General features: G+C 44.1%; 1 protein-coding gene across 1 annotated transcript in view; it reads right to left on the bottom strand.

The window, feature by feature from the left end:
* The window catches only part of LRRIQ3 (leucine rich repeats and IQ motif containing 3), a 734,547-nt gene that overhangs the window by 648,534 nt on the left and 59,939 nt on the right, over positions 1 to 26,074 (bottom strand). The window contains exon 2 of the mRNA XM_069641911.1: positions 14,393 to 14,690. Within this exon, the coding sequence (XP_069498012.1) occupies positions 14,393 to 14,659 (267 nt within the window). The 5' untranslated portion in view covers positions 14,660 to 14,690. The remainder of the gene's footprint in view (positions 1 to 14,392; positions 14,691 to 26,074) is intronic.

Genomic DNA, 26,074 nt, shown 5'->3' with positions numbered 1-26,074 from the left:
AGAGCAAGAGCAGCAGTGTTGTAGTGGAAAACATTGCACTCCTTCAATGCTCGAGTGAAGGAGATAGCTTGAGGATTTGGGGCGGCATTGTGTTTTTTAAATAAGATGGTGCCTTTTACATAAGAGTATAATTAAAGTGAATAGATAGGCGGGCTAAGTGTGGTGAAAGCGAAGGAGGTGAGTGATTGTGGAGAAGATTAAGAAACTGGGAAAGGGAAAAAAGGTGTTCCTTGGGTTGAAATTGTGTGCTGCGGGTTCGCTTCTATGTTTTAAGTCATTTATTTGTAAGTGAAATTGTTTCAGTAAGATTGGTCTGGAGTATAGCGACTCCACTGAATCAGTTGAGTCAGGTACTTCCTGGCTATAAAGTAATCATTTTAAAGTACCATTGACAAAGGCTCAGGGACACGAAGGGGAAAATGCTCAATTATTGGCCTAATACAGAGACCTATGATAAGGGAATGCTGGAAAACCTGTGTACTTTCTTAGTCACTAGGCATAAGGGTTTGAAATCAGATAATTGTTTAAACACCTTACAGTTGGCTTAGAGGAAGGCTGAAAAAGGAGGGTGATGCAATTCCTTCCCCACCGCCCTCATCGGGGTGCTATCCTTTATCACCCGCAGAAGGGCATACAGACCCTGAGTTCAAACCTCCCTTTTCAACAGCGGTCACTCCAGTGGTTGTGACACGGACACAGGTAACGCCTCCATCAGCAGCGATTACTACAAGATGGAATACTGAGGAATGTGGAAGGGTAACTCCTTCAATTGTTAATGCCGCAAAAAGGTTGAGAATGGAGAGTGGAAAGGGTAAGGGTGGAAGAGCGAGAGAGGGTCGGAGCGGCAACTGGAAGATTAGATGAAGGTCTGAGAATGAGCGAAAAAGAGGAAACTGTGCCTTCTACAACTAGGATAGAGGACAGGCTGTGAATGACAGTGGAGACGGAGGAGCGGAAAAAATTGGAAGAAGCACTGAGGCAAGTGGAGGAAGAGGTAATGCTGTTATGACAGCAGAGAAGTGAAGAGCTGAAATAAGTGATTAGGCAGGTAAAGGACGTACAAGAAGGAAGGTGGAAGCATGGGCACGTTTTTCTAAGATTGCATAGGTCAGTGATCAAGGAAGTCAACGTGGACCTTGAGGAAGGAAGTGTTGCTATGGGTACAGGATTTGAGCAAGGAGAACGGGATCCGGCACCCTATGGTGGGGCTGAGTATGTTTCCGTGCCCATATAAATGCCAGGGCATGTGGTAACAGGAGCAGGAGACAAGGATGAATGGACATCAGATGTTCGGCTGGGAGAGCAGGCCCAATTCCCACTCCAGTAGCAGTGACAGAGATTACGCCATGGGAGTTTTAGGACACGATGTGGTACTCTTATGGCCATAGTGAGCAGCAAAGGAAAGAAAGGGAAAGAACCAGTAAGTTGGGTTTGACTTAATTTCCATTGCTCCAGAAGGGTCAGGCGAAGGCGCATTATGTCCTGTAGTCACACATGGACCAGAATAATTTGATGAAGACACTACCTTCACTCACTGCAGGTTGGGGGAAGTGGATTTATGCATTAGAGAAACACACTACCGGTGTCATGTTGGCCATAGGGGACATGAAAAGCTTATTCAAGGCTCTGATGGGGGAATGGTCAGATAAGCTTTGGAAGCAAGCAGGGTATCTGGGAGTTCAGTCGAATACGAACACTCATGATGGAGCAGCATTCAATAAATAAAGGGCACAGGTATGGGGAGCTCTGCAGATTATGTATCCCGATATGCCAGATATAACTTCTATTCTGGCCAATATAATAAATTTAGATGAATATCCTGCCACACACATCCAGTTAATTCAGGAGATGTGGAGGGCAGAGACGGAAGAACCATGGGATAAGAATGTGGTGATTTTTGACCACATGTTAAAAAAGGGACTTCCCAAAGAAATCCAGCATGACCTAGATAAAGTAGTAGGGATGAAGGTCAAGAGTTGGCCAGAATTCCAGGCACATATAGTGCAGTTTTGTAAAAAGAGGAAAGAGAAGGAAAAGGAAAGCACAGAGCAGGCACAAAAGACAGAGGACAAGCATATTCAGAAAATGCTTGTGAAGAGCTGTTTGGAAGGAGTGGTGTTTACCAGCTCTACAGAGGTACAGATTGGACAATCAGGACAACACGGACATACTGAATCAGGTATGACACAAGGTTGGATAGACGGGTATGCACCCGGTCAAAGTCAAATGAGAGGGTTTCAGAGGGTTAGGAGAAGATTTTTATGAGGAGGTGGGTAATTTTTCAGGTTTGGAAGAATGGGGCCCTGGTTTAATGGGCCGATGGGAAATAACTATGGAGGGTTGTATAGGATCCAGTGTTGGTTGGGTGGAAGGATGGGGCCTGTGGCACGAGATTGTCGGAGCAGGCCGGAGTATTTCAACATAGGTGCTCAGCAAATGCAACCCCTGACCATGCCATATGCCAGTCAGTATGGGTTGAACAGAACCCGGTATCTGGGGCTGCACAGACCTATGCATTTCAACTGACCGTACCAGCTCAGGCACCGGTACATGCATGGAAGTAAAATCCTTTACCCAAAGGAACGGTCCATCATTACACTGGAGCAAGTGTTTTTGGAGGGAATCCTTTACGGCTCCCTGGTGCCAATGTGTACCTGGATTAGGACAGCCCACAGGAATCACTGATGTGTCCAGTCTTGTCTGTTAATGCCGATCCGGATGAGGAAACTCAGATAGGTGTACAGGTAGGTGACAAAACATTTTCTTTTATGGTAGATATAGGGGCTACAAAATCTTGCATCAAGGAAGGTAAGTTCCCTTTGTCAGGTAAAACCATGGACACACAGGGATTCTCTGGGGCTGACAACTGGATAGAGTTTGTTCACAAGAAGCCATTTTATCAAATTATATGAGTGTGACAAACGCCTCACTTTCCCTAACCTAATGACTATTTCGCTGACTATGAAACTAAGACTAAAAGAAAATACTTGAAGTGCTGCATTGTAGTGGAAGGTAGTTGTGAAACGAAAGTGGAAAGTCCACTAATGTGTTTGATGAACTGTGGTAAAACCATTCTGACAAAACATTATTGTTTATGAAAGAGAAAGGTGAAAAGTCTTTCAAAACAGAGGAGTTGTATTGAAATATTGACTGACATTGTATTTCTTGGTTTATTAAGCAAGAGTTTATGGAACTTGACAATTATTCTGAAGAGTGATGAACCTTATCTGACAGCGGGTCAATTAAAGTGCCAAGTGAGAAACTCATGGAGTGAAGCAACTTTGTGTGGGAAGCAAAACTTGGTTATTGAGAGGAACTTTGTATTAACTGTGAAGCAGAACTGGATTATTGTAAAAAACATTATTTACTGAAACTTTGAGCAGGAAGATCCTGGAATCCTGGGGAAGGAGACCTGCCCCTTGTTACAAGGATATATGGTTATAAAGTTTATGTGTGAATGTAACTATTATTTTGTTGAGTTTGAACGGCCATATGATACCTGCATAATTTTGTTATATGTATAAGTGTGATATTAGAGTGTTTTAGTGGTTAGTCCTGTCAGGTTAGTGGACCAGGAAGAACGGTGGCACAAAGCAGCGTGAACCAAAGGAGGATTTACAGTGCCATACCGAAGCTGACAGACAAGCGAGTGGAAACCGGTGAGTCTACCGATAAGGCATGGGGACCACTGGGCATGTCGACTGCACAAAAGAAGCTAGGAAAATTTGAATATATTAAAGATCCGAGAACAGGGGACCGAGAAATGTTAAGGAGGCATTGCTAAGAGTGAAGTAGATATCATTAAGTATTACTGAAAGAAATTAATGGTTGTGATGAACATTGTCAAGAGGCAAATAAGCATTGCCAAGAGTTAAACAGATATTAAGTATTACAGAAAGAAATGAATGGTTGAGAAAAGAAAACCTGTATGTAAGAGAAACATGGCAAAGGGTGCCAGATGCTTTGGTCAACAGAACTGAAACAGTGAATAAGTTTCCTAGCAGCAGAGTGTACTGGGAAGCTTATAAAGGCTTGCGCAAAATAACTAGGACAGTGACTGAGTTTCCTAGCAAGAGAGGAAACTGGGAAGCCTATGTTGGTCTTTGCAATTGAAACCTACTAAACAAATGGAAGGGGAAAAAACAAGCAATAATAAAGCATCACGGGCATTTTAAAGGATAATAAGACAAGCCTCACTGTGAAGCTGAAACTGTGGCAAGATACCTGTGAAGCAGATACAAGTAAGGTGTGTTGGTTGCGTGACTTGTAATGGGTGGACTGTGTGGTCCGACAACTGCGTCTAATCCGAATACACCCACCTAAGGAAAAGCCAATTTGTGATTGAATAAAGGAAACCCTGTATAAACAGAAGCTGAAATTGAGGAACTGAACTTTATAAATTGGTGAAAGGTAACCAATCCAGAAGAGCTGGGAAGTATCCCAGGGAATTGTATTATATTGGAACATTGAGAGATTTGAAAGCTTGGGTAAAAGCACCCCTCTTTTGTAATGTGAACTGTTTGAACCTTTGGAAAGGTAAGCCCATTTCCACCCCAGAGCTGGAAGAAGCTCTGTACTTTTATTTGAACACTTAATTTGATGCCGACATCCCTACACATTCTATACAATTAGATGTGAGGGCAGGTGCAGATTTTGGACACAGACAGACATTTTCTTTGGACTTCCTGACTGTTCAGTTGTCTGCGTCTACTTCGTCATGCCGTCACAGTATGCTGTCAGGGAAATGGTATCCATGTTTATTTACAATTTCCTTTTATTGGCTTAGGCAATGCTGGATGTTATTGTGTTCCCATATTATCTCCTCTTTACGTGGGCAATGAGGGTTGCAATCTCGCTTAAATGTTGCCCCTTCTTTACTTTGGCAATGGTTGTTGTAATCTGGTTCAAAAGTTACCCCCTCTTTACTTTGGCAATGGTTGTTGCACACTGGAGTACATATTGCCCTTTCTTTACTTTCGTAATGATGATTGCACTGGGGTTTACATATTGCCCCTGCTTCACTTTGGCAATGGTAGTTACAATCCTTCTCTTCTCGCTTTCCTTCAATGTTTATATTAGGCCACAAAAACTTTACTCCATTAGTTTGGTATTCAAAACTACAGTTAGCAACCAGCGTTCTAGTGCAGAGCGCCCCGGAATCAGCTAATGAAGGCCAACTCACTGGTCTTCCTTTGCACGTTTGCGCGAAACGATGATGCTTCAGTCTCCTCTTCCCACGTTGGGTCCACAGTGTTCGACACTCTGGTCATACTCCCGTCGCCCACGCTTACTGCAGCAGGAACTTGTCACTTTCCTTGCGTGCTCCAGTGAATGCCAACTAACCGAGTAGGATGCTGGGCAGGGAGAGCTCCTGACTCCCACGGGATAGCCAGCAACTGCACCGCGTCCCGCTGTGCGTTCTCTGCAGTTTAAGCTTCCAGCTTCTATGACTAGCCCAACACTGCATTCTGCTGAATTAACAGCGGATGTCCCGACGTCTTCTTTCTGCTTCTTCCACTGCTGCTGTCCACTTCTTTAAAATGGTCCGCACCTGAAGGGGCCTTAAATATTCAAAAGTCCTGTTTAGGTGTGGGTCATTAGAACCACTTGCCTGCATCTCACAGCTCTGCACCTCGGAGCTCCTCTTCCTCGTCCCAGTATATGGAGCATTATGGGACATGAAGTCCCTAATATTCTTGTTCTTTCTTTTCCCAAAAACCTCATTCTGTTTAAATGGCTTTTGAAATACAATTTTAGGGGAGTTTTGTAAAGGACTTAATGGCGTATCCTTTCCCTGTTGATTATAAGGATTTTCACTCTTCACAATTTGGGTAGTTTTGGGAAGGGAAGCCCCACTCTGACACCAAGCCATTAGATATTCTGTCATAATGGAAATCTCCTACTCCGAGGAAGATTTATACGGAGTCTCTCCTAGCGGAGCCATTCTATTCCCTTGGAGGACTTCTCCTTCCAGGTGATCCACCCTGCTAATACCAACCTCTGGTTAAGGATATATTTATATTTTATATTTATATATTTATATTTTATTGAATTTATATAGCCCTTTAATCCAAAGTGCTTTACATGAGAACAAGAAAAAAGTACAAGCATAAGATCGCTATTGAATCACAACTCGAAAACAGTACGAGGAACAATTTACATTATTGCTGAGGTGAGGAGGGAGTGGAGAGGGACAGAGATGTGAGAGGGAATGGGAGGTATGAGTGGAGGTAGTAGCAGAAGTAAGAGGGAAGGCGAGAAGGTGTGAGGAAGAAGAGAGGAAAGAATAAGACTAGATAAGAGCCGAAAGGTAGAGTAGAAGGGAGTAGAGAGGATGGAGAGTGTAAGGAAATGCAGGAGTAAGAGGTGGGGCATGAGGCGGTGGGAGGAGTAGGAAAGGAGGCGAAAGTTGTTAGAGAGGGAATGGAAAAGATAAGATTTTAGAGAAGAGCAGAAGGAAGGGTAGGAGGGAGAAGAGCGGATGTGAAGGGGGAGGCGGTTCCAGTGGATGGGAGCGAGGAGTTGGAAAGAGCGGGAGGGGGCGCGGGGTGGTGGAGGAGAGAGTAGGCAAAGATTAGCAGAGAGGAGAGAACGAGAAGGGGTATAGAAGGTAAGAAGGGAGGAAGGGTGGGGGGGGCGAGACAGAGGAACTTGAATTTGAGCTCGGAGTGAAAAGAGAGCCAGCCTAGAGAGTTGCGAGAAGAACAGAGCGAGTCAAGAGGTGAGAGAAGGCAGAGGGCGTGGATGGCAGAGTCATAGACAGATTTGAGTGGGGAGAGGTGAGAGGAGGGGAGTCCAAAGAAAAGGGAGGAACAGTAGAAAAGTCTGGAGAAGATGAGAGAGGTAATTAAGAGTTTAGTAGCATCAAAGGGAGGAGGAAGGGATGTATTTTACGAATGTTGTAAAGGTGAAAGTGACAAGACTTGGCAGTAAGAGAAATGTGGTGAGATAGAGAGAGATGAGGGTCAATATGAAGACCAGGTTATTGTGTCCTCCTATTTCTAGCAGTAAACTTCATAATAACATTTTCTTTTGAATTAACAGATAAATAGCTCTAGGTGTCAGATCAAACATTAAAATATTGTTGGCATATGATAGCCCATTAATTTTGAGTTTGTTCATTTAGAGCGAAATAAAGGCCTCACTTTCCAAAAATTCACCCACACCAGAGACATATAAATTGAAAAGACAGGAGGCTAACACGCACCCCTGTCTAACCCGAGTACATGAAAATTGTTCTCGAAAGTGAACCTTGATGATCTACTCTGACCCAAATATTAGGTTGGTTATGAAGACCAATAACCAACCGTAAAAGACTGTATGGAATACCCCACATGGAGAGCTCGGAGATTTCTGTCGACTTTGTCAAAAGCTGTAGAGAGATCTATAGTTACTAGATATAGTGACACTACCTTCTTACTCCAGGCCAGCTTTTGAATTGATCATAAAATAAAACTGTTCAGATGGTTTTTTCTGAATACGGTTTGCCATTTTTGAAGTCAACTAGTTTCATAGGCCCAATTCTAAAGGTGCTGTCCGCCTCCAGTATGGAAATTGGTCTATAATTTTTCGTGTCAGTTGGATCCCCCTTTTTATGAGTGGGGACAACATATGTAGTTTGCCATGAGGCGGGTATCATTTTGCTGTTATGTGGTTGAGTCGTATCATACAAATGGTTGGCCAAATGTCCGGATTATTGCCCTTGAACTACTAATTCACAGCAAGATGTTATATATGGCTTTGATCTGAAAATCAAGTTGCCAGTCGGCAGCGTCCCTTATACCAACAGGGAACTTCCAAATCGTAAGTTCCAAAAGTACCAGAAACTCCAAGAAAATGTTGCACCCAAGAACGTTCACCAACTGGATTTAATTGCTTATCCACTTGAGTGGTCCCCCAAGGAAGCGGTATCTTTATTGTAAAGCAACGTCTGCATAAATTCAGCAACCTACTGAAATAATTGTGCCTGATGGGATCTTCACCAATTTTTATAAACCTGCTTTGTTTTCTCAATCATAGAAATAGCCATTTCATTACTCACTCCATAATACCTATTGATCAATCTAATTCTAGCATTTGTGATTGCTTATTTCTTAAATAACTACTACAATACAATGAAATCTATGAAAATTAACCAGGATTTGAGAGTCATCAGCATAGATCTGACCCACAAACATGAAGATCTCCAATACCTAAGTGAACAGGTGCATATAAATATTAAACAAGAGAGGACATGTTGAAGTGAAATTCTTTTATCAACCGATGGTTGATGAATGAAAGGATGATGCATTATTATGTGGCTAGATTGGCCTTTTCGGGCAGCCAGTCTAGCCCTTTCTTACTGTGCATGACATGTTTTACAGATCATCTTTGATAAACCCAGCATGGTATATGTTATTATGTGAGTATACTGGCATTTTGGTGCAGCCAGTCTAGCTATTTCTTACTGTGGCATGGCATTGTTTTACTGGGTATCAGGGATAAAGCAAACATGATACGCCTTTCTTATTAACTGTCTAGACTAGACTACAGTGGTAAGCCAGGTAGCACATGTGTTCTTATTGTGGCATGACATTTTTAAAGGTAAAGTCACCAGGAGTATGTTCTTTTGTGGGGATACTGACATAAATTGCCAGAGCCAATCTGGATATGCCTCAATACTTTCAACTCTCTCTTCCTAAATATCTTCCTTCTCGAGCTCTTTGCTCATCCACCTCCAACTTCCTCAGGGTCAGTCGCTTCTCCAAGCAACAAGTTGGTGGTAGATCACTTTCTTCGGCCAGGGCCTCCCTCTGGAACAGCCTCCCTACCCCCCTGAAACTTGAGGAGAACCATCTTCGGTTCCGGAAGCACCTCAAAACCTTTCTCTTTGCTTCTGCTTTTTCTCCTCCTCTCCCCTGATTTCCTGGCTTATACTGAAACTGGACTGGTTTACCTGGCCACCCTCTGATCTCGGGCCCAGCCCCCCCCCCTCCGCCAGTCGCACACCTGCACTGCCCTCCTGGATACCCCTGCACTTGGGGACTGTTCTCTGTATCCATACAGTCCTACCACAAGCACTTGACACCTCAGGTCTGCACTTACCCTTCTCCCTTGCACTTGCCACCTGCTGGCCGTACTTTATTTTATTATTTATTCTATTATCCCATGTAGTGCACTGTCCCCTTCCCCTTCCCCCCTTCACTTTCCCCTTCCCCCTTCCCATGCACTTGCGCGATCTGTATGACACTTGGCCTAATAGGATCATTGTCTGTCTTCCCTCTGTTCCCCTTCCCTTGCCTCATCGCACATTGAAACACTTGTGTATAGGCACGTTATAAATGCCTTATCTTATCATATCATATCATAATATCATTATTGCATTCTGTGCAAAACAAGCATGAGTATGCTCTTATACAGGAATTCTGGCAAATATTGGTGCTTCCAGCATGGAAATGTATGGGCACAGCCAGTGTGAAAATATGTTTATACTGGCATACATTGTGGGAGAAGGCATCATGATAATACATTGGAAAATGCTCCTGTGCACTGTTGGTGGCTTGCATCTATAGCATTTCTGGATTGGAATTACGTTATAAAACCAATTTCAAACTGTTTGGCCTTTTAGCCAGTTTTTCAGAGGAAGTGTGCTATATTATTCACCATTTTAACACAATATTAAAAATAAATCTTGGCGGGAAAACCCTCCTCATGCCTCCTTGGTTTGTTTGGGCTAGCTCACTAGGCCTGGTCACTCTGGCATATTTGTGGGAAATATTTATGACCCTCCAATTAAGTGATTACAAAGGGAGGCGATTAGGTTTGTGAAGTAGGAGGATATGGCAGTCCAGTGTGAAGGAGAGCAGAAAGGATATTTTTGTAGGCTCATAGGGTGGACAGCTCATGACTGTCTAAAGAGTAACCCTCCCTAACCAGCATATGTCACTCGAGAGACACATATGTCATATTTGGCTTTGTACTTAGAAGGTAAAGATGTTATTTCCGTGACGGAAAATTATTATTTGGTACCAAAATAAAATCTAGCAATATCCTAGGACCTGCAATTGGTCATGGAAGGAGCCTCATGACAAATAAAACATCATATTCCGACCTGTTGAATTACCAATACAATCACTATCTTTTCAGACGTCTCAGACATATCAGTCATCTGCTCTCAAATAACCGACTTGAAAATATGAATCATACATTGATTTTCATTTTTATAGTATTATTAAAACATACAGTACATGAAGTCTACTGATTCTTAAAGGTTCTGTATAAAGTTGTATATTAAAAATACATGTATAATATCTAGGTTAGCTTGTCAGTTACTGAAAACATGAATTTCCAATTAACAGTTAGAAAAGTTATTACATGGATTCTCGGTTTCAAGTAGAATTTAACTTCTATTCCAAATGGCAATGTGAGAATCTAGTTAGCGTGCTGCATTACTCCCTTCTAATTGTGTCCTTATGAATGTAGGTGTGCACTAATCCAACACCACTGCAATCTTCCACCACTCTAGATACAATTGTTTAGAGCACTATGCCAAAAAATGAATATCTCAACCAAATCTCAGCTTCATTCAAATGCAAACATTGCATAGGTGGATTCAAAGCAAAAACCTTGGTTAGATTGCACTACTTGCAGAATGCAACTCAAACAATTCTATATAACTGTAACTTCTTATTTTAGGAAGCAATTTCTTTGCTGCCTCTTAAACAGTGGACTGTACCCTTGAAAATCGATTTTCTCTTACATAAAAATCTCACATGTCAGATGCCACACGTTTCACTGAGTTAGTGGACGGACCTCTTGTTATACTTGCTATTCTTACATAAGTGGTCCAGCCCAAACTCTAGCTCCCGGATCCCTTTCAAGGCAAAAGCACTGGATAGGCCTAAACAGTTGCTCCCTGCTCCAGCGGGCAAAAAGGGCAAAACATTTCCAGGCTGACCCCACTAGCAAATATTCACAAGCCACGCTGTTTAACTCGGTCAACCATCACAGCAAATCCTTAGAAATTGGCACTGCTTGCCTCACAGCTGCTTGTCTCTGCCAAGTAATTCCCACTCAGCATGCCACAGACACCGGCGGCCGGCGAAGTATTTATAATTGTTGTGCATTTAATTTTACGTGTTCTGTGCTCCACTGGGCCTGGGGTGCACAGGAAACATAAAAGAAAGTCAAGGCAATTACTGTGGCGGCCACCTCTTCATGTTAAGCTCTGCTCTCTGACAGCAGTAAGCAGTAGCTCCCAGTAGGGGGCTTTTGCTTGATTATTGCTGTGAGAGCAGAGCTTAACATGAACAGAGGAGGCTGCTTCATTTCACAAAATGGATGCCCCATTTCAAAACTTTGAGCCTCATTTCCCCAAAATTTTACATAGGAACTTTCTTTAAAAATATTTTTTATATTTTTTATATTATGGCCCATCTTTTGAGACAATAGCATTTTTGAGTGAACTACCCCTTTAGCATCATAATGTTACTGTTTAAGCCAGCACAGCACACAATTCCACCTGCCACTAGAGCACTTAATAACAGATGTGACTAGCTTTTCACAGATTCCGAGGTTCTAAAATACCTTTCTGCAACCTCGTACAGCCATTGCAATTGAGCAATTTATGGAAGAATATTTATTTTATACACTGCTAGAGTAACACATGAGAGCAACTATCTCTCTGCATGTTACTAATTATTTTAAACCGCAGAACAGATTTTAAATGCATTGCATTAAACTGATGGAAATTCTTTTCGCATCACATTACAAACTGCTCTTGTGTGTGTTTTTCTTTAGCTGAACAGGTTCTACATTGATGACATGTATCAACAACTAAACGATCTCGCCTACAGCGACTGAGTATTAAAAGGTGATGATGGTGCAGCCATGAGTTATACGAAATAAAATAGTCTCTGCCGTATGTAAAAAGCATATGTAAAAAGCATATGGAAAATCACCTTGGAGTTCTGTGACCTTATAAGGATGTCGGCATTGACCTCATTCCTCCATATGGTCAGAAAACTCCTTGGTGACTTGCAATAGGCTTGTACGTTAAACTACTTTATTACACGGCCACGCCAGTGGCCGTGTAGTTATGGTTAAGTTATTGTTTCCATAGGAAGAGCACTTTTTGGGCGGCTTATACCTTCGCTCCCCCTGGACCAAAGTTTGGTGATGTTTGGTCCAGGGTGGGGAAAGTTATAGGTGGGGGTCCCAAAACGTCATTTTTTCCCATAGACTGAATGGGCGAAAAACTTTGCGCACGCCTACAGCCCAAACCGCTGCACGGATTTCCACCAAATTTGCGGAAGGAGCAGCAGCTTGGTCCCAAAAGCGTGCTTTTGTAAATTTGGTGAAAATCTGTCTAGTAGTTTTCCTTAAAACGATCAAAAAGTAGGTCTGAAAAAACTAGTGATATCTACGTCCGCTCTGCGGTCACACTTCCCTGTTCGCTCCGCAGGCAAGACATCGATTGGCTAATCCATAGCGTCATGTCCGCAGACATCTGGCGCTTTCACTGATTGGTTGTGGAACAGCGTGAAGTGCGTCAGATTTCTTTGCTGCCTCTGCCATCTTTTGTTCACATTTTGGTGTACATGGACATCACCGGTAACACATACAAAACAAGACACCAATGCACTTGTTATACTTATGAAATACTGTTTCCGAAGGTGAGTTTTAATTAGGTTGGGATGGAATGTGGCAGAGCAAACTCAAAAAGTGGTGTTTTCTTGCCACCAAATTCATACAGCAAAGTGGAAGTTGGTGATCAATGTACGGCGACCAATGTCTGCGTCTGTGTTACAATGTTTTCAGATTAATATTGAAGTCGGACTGGCATCCTATGTTTTGACATCTGAGGCCGCCACCTGGAGTGTTTGATGGAAACAGTGGTACTGGAGGCGTATGGGTGTAGCGGTTCTCATGATTGGATTGTCATATGTTGTTGCAAAGTGAGAATGTATTTGCCTTCTGAGTGAAGGTCAGTTGATTTGCTTTTTTGCTTGCGTGCTCAGTAGGCCCACGCATCCAAGTCAATCCATAAGGGGCTATTGTTTTTTGACCTTGAGCAAAAGGGAAACTTCAAAAGCTATGTAAGGAATGAAAGCTTGGAAAAAAATACCATTTGATAAGGTTATGTTTTAAAAACGTTTGTAAGGAACATGAAATATCAGTTCATGAAGATTCTTTGATGCGAACACTTTGCTGTCTGACTTTGCCAAAAACAATGGAGGCTGTCAAGATGATGTAAATTTAATTTTGACGACTCTACACCGACCCGCGTTTTAATTTTATATTTCTAAACACTTATTGTGACAATGTAACTGAAGTATTATCTTTTTGCGCAGTTGTAATTTTCCTTCAATAACAGAGAGTGCACATTGTTCGCGTTTGCAGGCTATGACTAGAGTCACCCTTGTTGACCGTTATTTCTTTTTCTTTCAAATGTTATGCTTGCCCACATAGCTTTGTGTATCAGTTTGCACGTTCTTTTGGTCTTGTGTAACATCAAGACATGTAATTTTTTTCTTGTTTGTCAATTCATGCTGCCTTCATAACTGACTAACCATCTCACTGTGTAGTTGCCCTTTTTTTTTAACCCTTACGGCGATTGCTGTTTCTCTGCATTTGTAGGCTGTCACTATATGTACCCATGGTCAACTCTAATATTTCTTTAAAATGTCATGTTTGTCCACTTCCATTTGTGTACTAATTTACACAATCTTTGTGCCTGTTTTGGAATTTTTTCCTAAAGATTTGGTATTGACAAAGATTTTCTCTTACGTTTTCCACCTAGCTACATCTTGCCGTACTGTGCGTGCCATGGTTTCCAGATGCTGAGTGACGGCTTCTTTCAACGCCAGATGCAACTGCTCCTGACCGGCTGCCTGTCCATTATAATGTTATGGGATGACCGGCCAGGCCCCCTCTGTTCCTACGCTGAACTAGCCATTAGTAGTGACATAACATTATTTATGTTGGTGTAAGGCAACGGTCATGGCGCCGTCCTGGAAATATCTGTGCAAACAAAGTGGGTGCTTTAACAGAAACGCATACTTTGTGTATGCGAAAATTACATTCACAACCCCTCGTCTGAAAAATAAGTGCACATGTGATGTCATCAGTGATGTCATCAATGACATTTGTGATGTCATCTTTGATGTCCTGGGTGCTAGTGTTAGCAGTGCACAGTGGTGCGGGCAGTTATGGTTGCTCAGCCTACCATAACTGGTGAATTTCAGGGGTTTTTCGATTTTTCTTTGAACCATATTGTCACGTTTATAAAGGTTTTGTTTGTGAATTTCACAGGTTTTTAGTAGTGCAACTTAACCATAACGTCCCTCTAACAAAGTTTTTTTTAGTGAATCCATTATATAAAGCAGACGCTAATGGAGGCAATTACTGTTACCTGGTTTCCATGAAGATCCAGTTTAATTAACTGAGTACAAGCTCGCAATGCAGAAATGCCTGTGATGTAATTGTTTGCCAAGATGCAGATTTGAATAGCGGTGCAATACTGCAGGTAATCCACGTCCTTTAAAAAGAGCTTGCTCAGCTGAACCAGCACAAGATCTTGCAGTTCTTCCACACTGCTATTGCTGCTTGATTGCCCATGTTCCAGAATGATGGTTTCGGAAGAAGAAACCAGGTATCTGCCTTGCCTTAAGTCCTTCATGGTTTCTCAGTCATCTATGCTGGAGGGACATCTATTGAAAAGATTGATACATAAGCAAAAATAATTACATGCCATATATATTGCCACAAGTATAAACGTTAGATGTTTGTAAAATTAGAACTTAAAAACATTAGACACTAGAGAAAACAATCAGACGGGCACATAAATGGAGACACAGTTCATTTCTGTCATGTGTAGTCATCATTTGTATTAACTGTGACAGTAAGTTATGCAAATATTTTAGCAAAGAATGATAAAGGATATGTATAGAAAACATCAATGTACAACCATTGATGGGACTGCAACAGCAAAAGACAATGCGGCATCAAATCTTTAGAAGACCCAGCCTTCTTTCAGCAGATGCTGCCTGAATGTTGGAAACACAATGCCCGATTCCAAATGAGAAAGCACTGGCACTCCAAAAGTAGAGAAATGTTTACATATGTAAGGAAGGAGCGATGGCAAAAGCCATCCAGCTTATTAGTGCTGTATTTGTGCAGATGATGCCATGTTTGTGCAAGGATGTGACCAGGTGGGCAGGAATGGATTGGACCATCAGTCACACCCATTTAGGGCAAGGTCTTTGGCTCAGTGGATTAATACATCGACTACAGGCATCTATCTGTGTCTGACCTCAAGTTCACAGGTTGGAATCCTGACAGGTCCACTCAGCCCTTTATCATTCTGAGGAAGATACAATTAGTACCATTCAATTGGGTAACAAACAACTGTTAATAACCAACAAGAGACCTCTTGGTGAACTGAAAGAAGCCAGAGGAGCGGCCAAGCATGGATGAGCAATGCAAATGAGGGTGACACAAGTGCACGTAGAGATGGCGATTTACGAAAATTAGCAAATCAATTGCTCTTTTCCTTCCCGGTTGAAAGTTGACCCTGTTTCAACCTCTATAGAATATTTATACTTTTTTTGTTACAATACTTCCTGAAAGAATCTCACTTCCCAACTGTGTCACACAGCATTTACCATTGCATGTCTATGTCCCTGCTAATTTTGGGGTCTGCCACAGCTTTTTGTAAAATAGCTAGTTCAAAGGGGATTCATTCTGAACACTTCCTCGACCTGGAGACATCAAAGGGGTTTAATTGGCCACCTTGACTGGGCTATGGTGAGGTGTATCCAAAACAGAAGGTATTGTGGTACTAAGAGGTGTGTAACAGAGGAGGACCCCGAGAGACTGAGTTAGGAACCAATTATAGGAATGAAACTGGCAGGATTTCAGGGTTGGAGCTGAGAGAATAACCTTGACGTCAGTTGGTGCCTGGAGTGTGAAGACAACAGATGATATGGGGAAATGTAAATGTTCTTTCTCATATTCTGAAGAATATGAGAAAGAACATTTCCTTATGAATACAATTAATGAATAAATTAATATATATACAGAATTAAATAATCATTGAACATTTGAAAGATTCTAAAACCACAGACGTGGATATTGGGAGTGCAGCCTACACCACTGGCTTCACAGCCAAGGTCTTTTTTCATAGTTCTTGGTGTGCTTGTCACAGAGACACCTTTATACTGAGTTTGCACCCCATGCAGAGACAATCATTTTCAGACAAAGGATACACGGATTTTACCTATTGCAGTGCCCACTCACCGTTCCAAAGGCTTAGAAGCCCCCATGCTTCAAAATGGCCAGAATGTTGCTTCCTCTGGATTGGAGTATAGCTACTGCATATAATGCCTGGCATTCAGTCATTTTATTTGTATTCTATTATGGTATATAGAATGGAATTTAGTATGTAGGCAATATATACTAGTGTGTGTACCAGAATGCCCCACAAGTTCTGCCAGTGAGAATGTGTCATGTAGGTGCTTTATTGATAACACAGTTGCAGAGCCCCACACCAGTGCTTGATAAACAGTGTTCCTATGTCTAAGCGATACTTTATCACCACTTCAGGGTTCCCCACATGGAGCTCTAGTCAAAAATAAATAGCGACATGGGGCCTCATTACACGGATGGCGGTAGGGATTTACTGGTACCGGTAAATCCCTACCGCCTTACTACGAGGTCCCTTAGCGGGTTGGTGCTTTAACGCCTGCTTTTTGCAGGCGTTAAAAACCAACCCGCTAAGGGATCTCGGAGCTAATTACGCCACCGCAAAATTGCGGTGCCGTAATTAGCGCCTTCCCCATTCCCATAGAGCCCCATGGGGCAGAACTGGGAATGGGAAGGGCAATGGCGGAAGGGGGATTTACCGCCCCTCCAACCTTGGAATGGGGCGGTAAATCCCCTTTCCGCCAAGGCGGTGCCGGTATTTTACCGGCATGAGCCATGGCGCTAAAAGCGCCATGGCTCACCGCCTAACGTGTAATGAGGCCCATGGTCTCCGTTGGAGTGGCCGTGTTATGGAGATTTGCTCCTGGAATAGGCTTGCATATCTTGAGGCTTGAGGTTGCCTCATAAGTACATGTACCATAAAGAAATTAGCCCAGCAAATATGTCAGACTGGAGATACCAAAGTCAATGACCAAGGCTCCTGTATTCCACGGGTGTGGACCAAGATCTTAGTAATTCTGTTAAGTGGCCATTGCTATTCTGAATAAAATTCCTCAATTTCTTTGATTTCATCTTTGTAGAGCGAATTGGTTGTTTTCTTGGAGAGTAACTGTGCCTGCTTTATGTTGATGTGTTTGGTAAAGATTCTCAATTTACATTTTCCAATTCTTTGCACGAAATCTTAGACAGTATTTCCAATTCTATGACTTGACAAAAAACTGATCCTTAAGCTGTGAACAATGCCTTTTAATGAGCAAAATGGATATGGTTATAGAATGAGCCAAGATGTGTTTCAAGCAAAGCGCTTCCTCAGTGATCTTGGGAGTTACAACATCGAACCATTAAGTTAAAATCAAACGACAATTAAGTTAAAACCAAACGATATATGCAACATAAGGAATCCAATAAGGAACCAAATCAAATAAAAGGACTATTACACGGTGTAAACGTTAGTAGACACTTTAGATCAAAGTAAGTAATGAAGATTGCCCAGGCTTAACAGCTCAGGCAGTCTTGATTCTATTAAAGACAAGGAGGCAAGCATTATGCTTTTACTTCTTTAATTACTGCTCACACAGCAATTCAACAAACACATTTTTTCTTTTTTTTTTTTTTTTAACTTGATAACACTGTTTTACGCTTCTGGAAGCTTCTGTAAACATAGGGGTAACATAGTTTAAAAAAAAATAGCATAAAAATGATATTAAATCGTTTTGAACTACTAATGTCCACAATCCTCTGTGCCTCTGTAGTCCTGCACCAGTCCCTTTGCCCAATGAGGGCTCACCCCTGTCCATAAGAAGGGCTCCGACTGCTCTCCAATCCTCTTTCTTTGGCTAGCAACCAATGTTCATAACTCAAAAAACCACAGTCAACATAACTAACAACTATGGGAATGCAGTCCTTCCTCCCGCCGAACTTTGGCGTAGGCTGTTACAGTAGAACTTTCCCCCAAGAACTCCAAAATGTGGGAACACTGAAGACTTATTCATGTCTGCTTCTGGTCTTCCCCTGCAATTAATGTAAGATGAGAATGTAAGGGTGGGTCCTTGCTCAACACAATACAACAGTACAGTTCATGCTTTGTAATGACCCATGAGGGTGGGATATAATGCTCGCCTCCTTGTCTTTAATAGAATCAAGACTGCCTGAGCTGTTAAGCCTGGACAATCTTCACTCTATGACAAGACGGAGGCGAGCATTATGCTTGTTCAAAGTCATTAATAACTCTATTAGCAATCTGTGAGACAGGCTTAAAATAGAAAGTCTTAAAGGTACGTTCATTAGACCAATCAGCTGACTTCATAATGTCTTGCAAGGATACTCCTGACGCAAATGCGCTGAATGCCATTGCCCATCTCGCGGAGTGCGCCCCAAACCGTGACAAGTCTATTCCTGCCCACTGCATCACTTCTCTAACCCATCTCGCTATGGTGGCTGTCGCTACTGCGTGAAAGGGCTTCCTACGCGCAATGAGTAACTGCGTCACACCTCTGGGTCTCAACGCTGCCGTAGCTGCTTCATAGTCCTTGATGCACTGCGCTACGCAAAGCTTAGCATTATCTGGGAAATAGGGATATGAAATAACTGCAGAGTCCGACTTCGTTCTATTCGATATGGAGAAGGCCACTCCATCTGGGTAAAATATTTTTCTGTCTATTTCTAATGCCTTCACATCCGATACCCGTCTACATGCTATGAGACATAGGAGCATGGCTAGCTTCCCAGACAGTTGAGAGCGAGAAAGGTCTTTATTATCTGGCCAGGACATAAACAACTGAAACACTGAGCGTACGTCCCATAGTACCAAGTATTTAGGTTCCGGTGGTTTCTTTAGCTTCACTCCTTTCAAGAGTCTAATCACTGCTGGGTGCTCCCCTATTGGGTGGCCCTCTACTTTGTCGTGACCTGCTGATATGGCTGATCTGTAAACTCCTAAAGTTCTGTAAGCGCAACCTTCGCTAAACCTCAGTGCTAGAAAGTTCAACATGTGAACTAGTGGGGCTGAAACGGGATCCACACCGACGGTTGTGCAGTACGACGACCATCGATCCCAAGCGGAACCGTAGCTCCTAATGGTGGAAGGCGCCCATGAACTTCTAATACAGTCCGCAGCGAGCTGCGAAATGCCTGGCAACTCCCAGCGTCGCCCGAAACTCTGCACGCCAGCAAGGTCAGTGTACCCTCTGCTATGAGCGGGTGAGTGTGCCCGACGTGGGGAATCACTCTCGGGAAATCCGTAAAAAGTTCCATCACTACTGGAAACCACGGTTGGGACTTCCACAATGGGACTACGAGAACCAGCTCTGCTCGGTCTCTCCTCGTCTGTGCTAACACTCGTGTCAACATGATAAATGGCGGGAAGGCGTATAGCACTCCTTACGTCCACTTCTGGAGAAAGGCGTCTGTCCTCGCTGCTTCCGGGTCTATCCTCCAGCTGTAAAACTTGGGCAAATGTGCATTGAGCCTGGAGGCAAACAGGTCCAGGGTCAATGGGCCCCATAGATACTGGAGCTTGTTGAAAATGGAAGGGAGAAGCCTCCAATCGCTGGAGTCTATCAGATATCGAGAATTCCAGTCTGCTATCACGTTCTGAGAGCCTGGTAACTATTCTGCTGATTCTGATATGTGCTGGCACAGGCAATGATGCAAGAAATCCTTTGCTAACTCTGCTAACATTCTGGAAGATGTTCCCCCTAACTTGTTTATATAACGGACTGCCGAAATATTGTCCATCTTGAGAAGGACACAGCAGTTCACTCGGTCCTTGGTGAATGCTTTCACTGCAAAAGAACCCGCTAACAACTCTAGGCAGTTTATGTGGAGCTTGAACTCTTTCCTCCTGTTTGGAGACTTCCGCAGCGTGCCCCCCAGCCTGCACTGCTGGCGTCTGATTCTACTACTAACTCTGGGGAGTCCACGAAAATCGCTCTGCCATTCAAGGCTTCCATATTCTGTAACCACCACTGTAGCTCTGTCGTGGCTTCCTGATCTAGCAAAACTAGCTGGTGGTAATTCAGCCCTTCTCGGAGGTGTTTGATCTTCAACCGCTGAAGGGCCCTGTAGTGCAAAGGGCCCGGAAAGATTGCCTGAATGGAAGCTGCAAGTAGACCCACTATACGGGCTAGATTGCGAAGCGAAATAACTTTCCTCGCTATAACCCCTCTGAGCTCCTTCCGAATCGCTCGCACTTTGTGAGCTGGTAATTCTAGGACTGCCTTCTTGGTATCTATCACAAATCCTAAGAACTCTATCCTCTGCGCGGGATGAAGATCTGACTTCTCGGAATTGATGATGAAACCGAGAGATGTGACTAGCGTGGATACCCATTCTGCTTGGACCCGCAGTTGTGCTGCGCTCTGACCTAGAATCAATATATCGTCTAGGTAGATGATAATCCTTATCCCTCGCTCGCAGATAGCTGCTGCTACTGGGCGCATGAGCTTGGTGAAGGCCCACGGAGCGGAGGCCAGACCGAAGGGTAGGCAAGTGAACCTCCACACCTCGGCGCCCGGCAGGAAACGTAGATATCTCTGATACTGAACTGCTATCGGAACTGTGAGGTAGGCATCCTTGAGATCCAGGCGGACTAGCCAATCCCCTTTCCTGAGAAGATCTTGAAGAAGATGGATACCCTTCATCTTGAAATGTCTGTAAACTACCCATTTGTTCAGGCTCTTCAAATTTATTACGGGCCTCACTTTCTCTCCCCTGTGCACTAGGAACATGTTGCTGATAAAGCCTGAATCCTGCAGTAGCTCTCTTTCTATCGCTCCTTTGGCGGCTAGGGTCTGTAGCTCGCTGAAGAGCTGGGCCTTTTCGTTCTGAGATTTGAACATCGGAACAGGGGTACGCGCTTGGATGGGAGTACCTATGAACTCTAGATGCATACCAGATATTGTCTGCAGAACCCACGCATCGCTGGAGAGCTTGCGCCAAGCCTGCCCAAAGTCTGCCGTCCTGCCCCCTATTTTGTAGGGAATTGGTGTAGTACTCACCGACAGGAGCACCTTGCTGTCTGAAAGCTCCTCTCCCCCTTCTGTTCCTAGGGAAATGGCTCCTTGTTGGGAAAAAATTGTCTTGCTGCCTAGATTCCCAGTATTGGGACCTTTGATTCTGAGGTCTTCTGTTGGAGTAGGAGCGACCGGACGTTTGACCTCTCTGACGCCCGGTCCCGGAAAAAACATGGCTGGGGAAGATCCTTCTGATGGAGATCTGCGCCTTCTCTAGGGCAGAGTAAGTCCCCACAAACTGAATAATTTCTTTTGAGAATGCGTCTCCGAACAACATTCCCTTCGCTCCTTCGCCTGCCTCGTACGAAGCGAGATCACTTAGCTTACTGTCAATCTTCAGTAGTACTCCGCGCCTTCTCTCCGAACAGAGTGCGCAGTTTGCATTTCCTAGCAAGCAGACAGCACGTTGGGCCCAGTTTGCTAGAACCTGGGGGTCAACCGGAGATCCTGTGTCAATGGCTCTCTCGGCCAAGTCCATGATCTTCGCGAGGGGTCCAGCGAGATCTAGTACCTTATCCTGGCACCCTCGCCAAGCCCTATCTACTCCTTTCCTAACATCCTTGGCGGTTTTCGTCACAAAGGTGACCATTTTTGAATCTAGGTCCGGAGTGGCTGTGACCTTGCCTGGCAGCTCTGGTCTGGGACATTCTGCTCGCATTTTTGACCTTCCTTCTCGGTCGAGAGGCTTTCTGATGTGGAGAGTCATATACTGGGCCACTCTGGGTGAAGGCACCCAGTCTGTTAACCTAGGGTGCCTGATCGCCTCTGGATCAAACATATCTCCCAATGGTTCCTCTTCCGGGAGTTGATCCTGTGCTCCAGGCTGACGAGGGGAGACCTCCTGGTCGCCGCTCTCATTGTCTGGTGTATAACCGGCATCCTCCTTTTCTCCTAAATTGTACACCCCTGGGACAGGGGGTCGAGAGCCTGGCACCGTTGCCCGTTTCAGAAATGCTTCTTTTAGTCTGCTGACCGGGTCAACTGGCTCTTGAGGTGTTCATTCAACCTCTTTTGGTCTGCTCGGGGACGTCATAGAGCGTCCGCTCTGCCGAGCCTTCTTACAGCCCTTCTGCTCAACCCCCGGATTGGGGTGTCTCCCCGAGGTCCCCTCCTCAGGGCTAAGCACCCTCCTCTTCCTAGACTGGTCTTGTTCTGCTTTCTGTTTATTAAACATAGCTTCCAAATGATCAAGTCTTTGGGTGAGGGGGAGGACTCCTTCGGATACTGCTTGGGACAATGAATCCCCTAGAACCCTTTTGAAACTCAAGCTGAGGTCCTGGTCCTCCTCGATAGTCTCCTCTACCCACTCATCTGAAGTCCACTCAGGAGATGTGGATCTGGATCTGGGTTCCTTGTACTGTGCCATACTGGAATGGGACCTCAGAGTACACTATATTCTCCTGTATAGTGTAAAGGAACACAATCTTTTTTTTTTTTTTTAAACCCAGCTGAATGTAGAACGCTCCAAATAGCCCAGACGACTCTCCTAGAACGTATCGTTCTACCATTAGAACTCTTTAGTGTAGCTCTGTATCGCACATCGCTTTGTTCGCTTTCTCCTTCGCACTACGCAGTTTGAGCTGCGCGCGAGGGCTGATGGGCGTGCCCGCCCTCTCTCCGGGTCCTAAAGCCCGCGGGGGAAGGCCGCTCGACACACTCGCAAGAGTCGAGCTGAGGAGGCGGGGCCGGGGGCCTAGTGCGAGCGCGATCGCCCGCGGCTCCTGCCCCGGCTCCTCGAGGATGTGGAAACCGAAAACAAGCGTCGGTGATACGAAAGAGGAAAAAGAAACGCAGCGTTTAATTTATATCTTTGACACCAAGAATGGCTAAGCGCTAGCGCTACTAATTTTAAAGTAGGACAGGAAAACGTGCCGCGCCTTTCAAATAAATCACAGTCCGATCACACAATGAAGAGCAACGCTCATGAGGTACTTTTCTTATGGGAGCAGCAACAAAGAAAGAGGATTGGAGAGCAGTCGGAGCCCTTCTTATGGACAGGGGTGAGCCCTCATTGGGCAAAGGGACTGGTGCAGGACTACAGAGGCACAGAGGATTGTGGACATTAGTAGTTCAAAACGATTTGATATTATTTGTATGCTATTTTTTTTTTGAAAACTATGTTACCCCTATGTTTAGAGAAGCTTCCAGAGCATGGAAGCGTAAAACAGTGTTATCAAGTTTAAAAAAAAAAAAAAAAATGTGTTTGATGAATTGCTGTGGGAGCAGTAATTAAAGAAGTAAAAGCATAATGCTCGCCTCCGTCTTGTCATAGAATGGGCATACTCAAAATTATTTAAATCATAAAGAATATATAAATCATCACAAAAAGTCAAAAATAATGGAAAGTCCTAATTCGAAATGAATAGACAAATGAAGGGTTACACTATGACACTAGGACTAGAGAGAACATACATGACTAGAGAGAAAATAAACAGAAAAAAGGGGAAAAGAAACCTTTGTTCTAATCAGTTTGAAAACAACTGTGAGCATTAATACATTTCCAGGATGTATTACTTAAAAGGTTTCTGTGAGGTTGAACCTATGGTGAGGTTTATAAGAAATACATCTAGGGCAACCTGGCAATGTATTAATCCTCACAATTGTTTTCAAATTATTACAAGCTTTTAGAAGTGTTTAAAAATCTTGCCACTTGAAATTTTTAAAAAAGCAAGCCTGCCACTGCACGCCACTTATTTTTGCATCAGTGTGGAGGCTTGCTCTCGATACTTGGGCTGAGAAATCTCTTATAGAACTTTGCAAAAACCTCCTACAACAAATTCAAGTACAGCAGGGGTTGCATTTGCAACTAACCTGGCATACGTCACTTGCCCCTTTTGTTTGCCATAATAGCACAGCTCACCAATTCATACTCACCAAGAGTCTCTTATCGTGTGTCTTTGGTAAGTGGCAAGTGCACATTTTGATGCCTGCATACAGGCTGGTCCACTATGCTGCAACTCAAACGTGAAGCCTTTACACACAAGTACAAATCCAATGGCATCTCCCTATTGAGTGAAAAAGACATTGGCCCTCATTAGGACTCCGGCGCTAAACCATGGTGCTATTAGCACCATGGTCCATGCCAGAGGCCGCCATGGAGAAAGGGGGAATTACCACCCCATTCCAAGGTTGGTGGGGCGGTAATTCCCCCTTTCTCCATGGCCCTTCCCCATTCCCATTTTTGCCCCATAGGGCTCAATAGGAATGGGGAAGGCAGTAATTACGGTAACGCAAATTGCAGTACCATAATTGCCATCAAGGTCCCTTTGCGGGTCCCTACTTTAACGGCTGGTCCAGACCAGCCATTCAGGTCGGGAGCCGCAAAGGGACCTCGTAGTAAGGCGTTAAGGGGTTAACTGCGCCGCAGCCTTTTACAGCACCGTTAACCCCTTAACGCCAGGGTCCTAATGAGGGCCATTGCCTGATAAACTAAATTGGCGGTGTGCTTGCAGTATGTTGGTGAAGCTTTGAAGGCAGACTGGACTTGGACTGGTCCTCTTTCTACTTCCCGCAACAACAACAAAAAAATCCTTTCAAATACACTGCGCATGCGCGGTGTGCTCACAGTGTGTTTGGCGAGTGGCGCTCGGGGTCGTGATCCAGCGGCTCACTAGGTAAGAGCTCTCCTTGCCTTTCCCCGCCCTTCTGCCAGACCGTAACTCAGTATCTTAACCATAAAGGACATGAGTGGACTGCCTTCCTGGCCTGTTACTAATTCAAAGGTAACTAGGGATGGTGGCTTAAAAACTAGTGATCATAACTGGTCTCTGCTTAAGAAATCATCTACAATCTCCTCTGTTCTTAAAGGACAAAAAAAGCCAATAAACAGAAACAGGCTTCTTGAGATACTTCATTCTCAGCTCTCCCTGAGGATTATGAAAAGCGTGATTTTAAGTTTGTGGAGCAATGCTCCCATGCGATGACTTAAGTACACTGTTTTTCTGAGGCGGTGGTCTCCCTTATCAGAAACAGAACAAAAGGGACAAATGGATGGGGAACAAAAATGATCATTCTCTGCAGCGTGCTAAACCTAAAATCTTAGCTGGCAAAGATAATACTACTACGTCGCACTGGGAATGGCTCTGTTCATTTCTACCACCAATTAATAATCAAAATTGAGAAGAGTTAACTATTATATACTGGAATACTCAGGGCCATAGTCATCTCTTTGGGCCTGCAGGTTCCTATGGTCTACTAGTATGATATGATATGACATGATATGATATGATATGGCATTTATAACATGCCTATACACAAGTGTTTCAAGGTCCGACGAGGCAGGGAGGGGGGACAAGGGAAGACAGACAACGATCCTACTAGGCCAGGTGTCATTCAGATCGCGCAAGTGCATGGGTAGAGGGGAAGGGAAAAGTGCAAGGGGAAAGGGAGAGGGGAAAGTGCAGTACAGGGGTAGTAGAAAAACAAGATAAATAATAAGGGCCAGCTGGTGGCAAGTGCAAGGTAAGTGCAGACAAGTGCTGGAAAGGGGGGCTGTAGGGATACAGGGACAGTCCCGCCGTGCAGGGTTTGCCAGGGAGGCAGTGCAAGGGGAGAGTGGCTGGGCCAAGGACCGAGATCGGTGAGAGTGGCCCAGTTGCAGACTCAGTGCAGTTTCAGTCAGGAATTTAGCAGGGGAGAGGGGGAGAGAAAGCAGAAGCAAAGAGGAAGGTTTTGAGGTGCTTCAGGAACCGGAGATGGTTCTCCTCAAGTTTCAGGGAGGCAGGAAGGCTGTTCCAGAGGGAGGCCCCTGCCGTGGAGAGAGATCTACTACCAACTCGTTGCTTGGAGAAGCGGCTGACCCTGAGGGACTTGGAGGCAGATGAGCGAAGAGCTCGAGAAGGAAGATATTTAGGAAGGGAGAGTTGAAGAAGGCCTTG

This window comes from Ambystoma mexicanum, chromosome 1q (assembly GCF_040938575.1).
Source record: "Ambystoma mexicanum isolate Mex_15411 chromosome 1q, UKY_AmexF1_1, whole genome shotgun sequence".
In the NCBI taxonomy this organism is placed as follows: Eukaryota; Metazoa; Chordata; class Amphibia; order Caudata; family Ambystomatidae; genus Ambystoma; species Ambystoma mexicanum.
The sequence above is the reverse complement of the archived record's forward strand: the minus strand, read 5'-3'. Positions and strand labels throughout refer to the sequence as shown.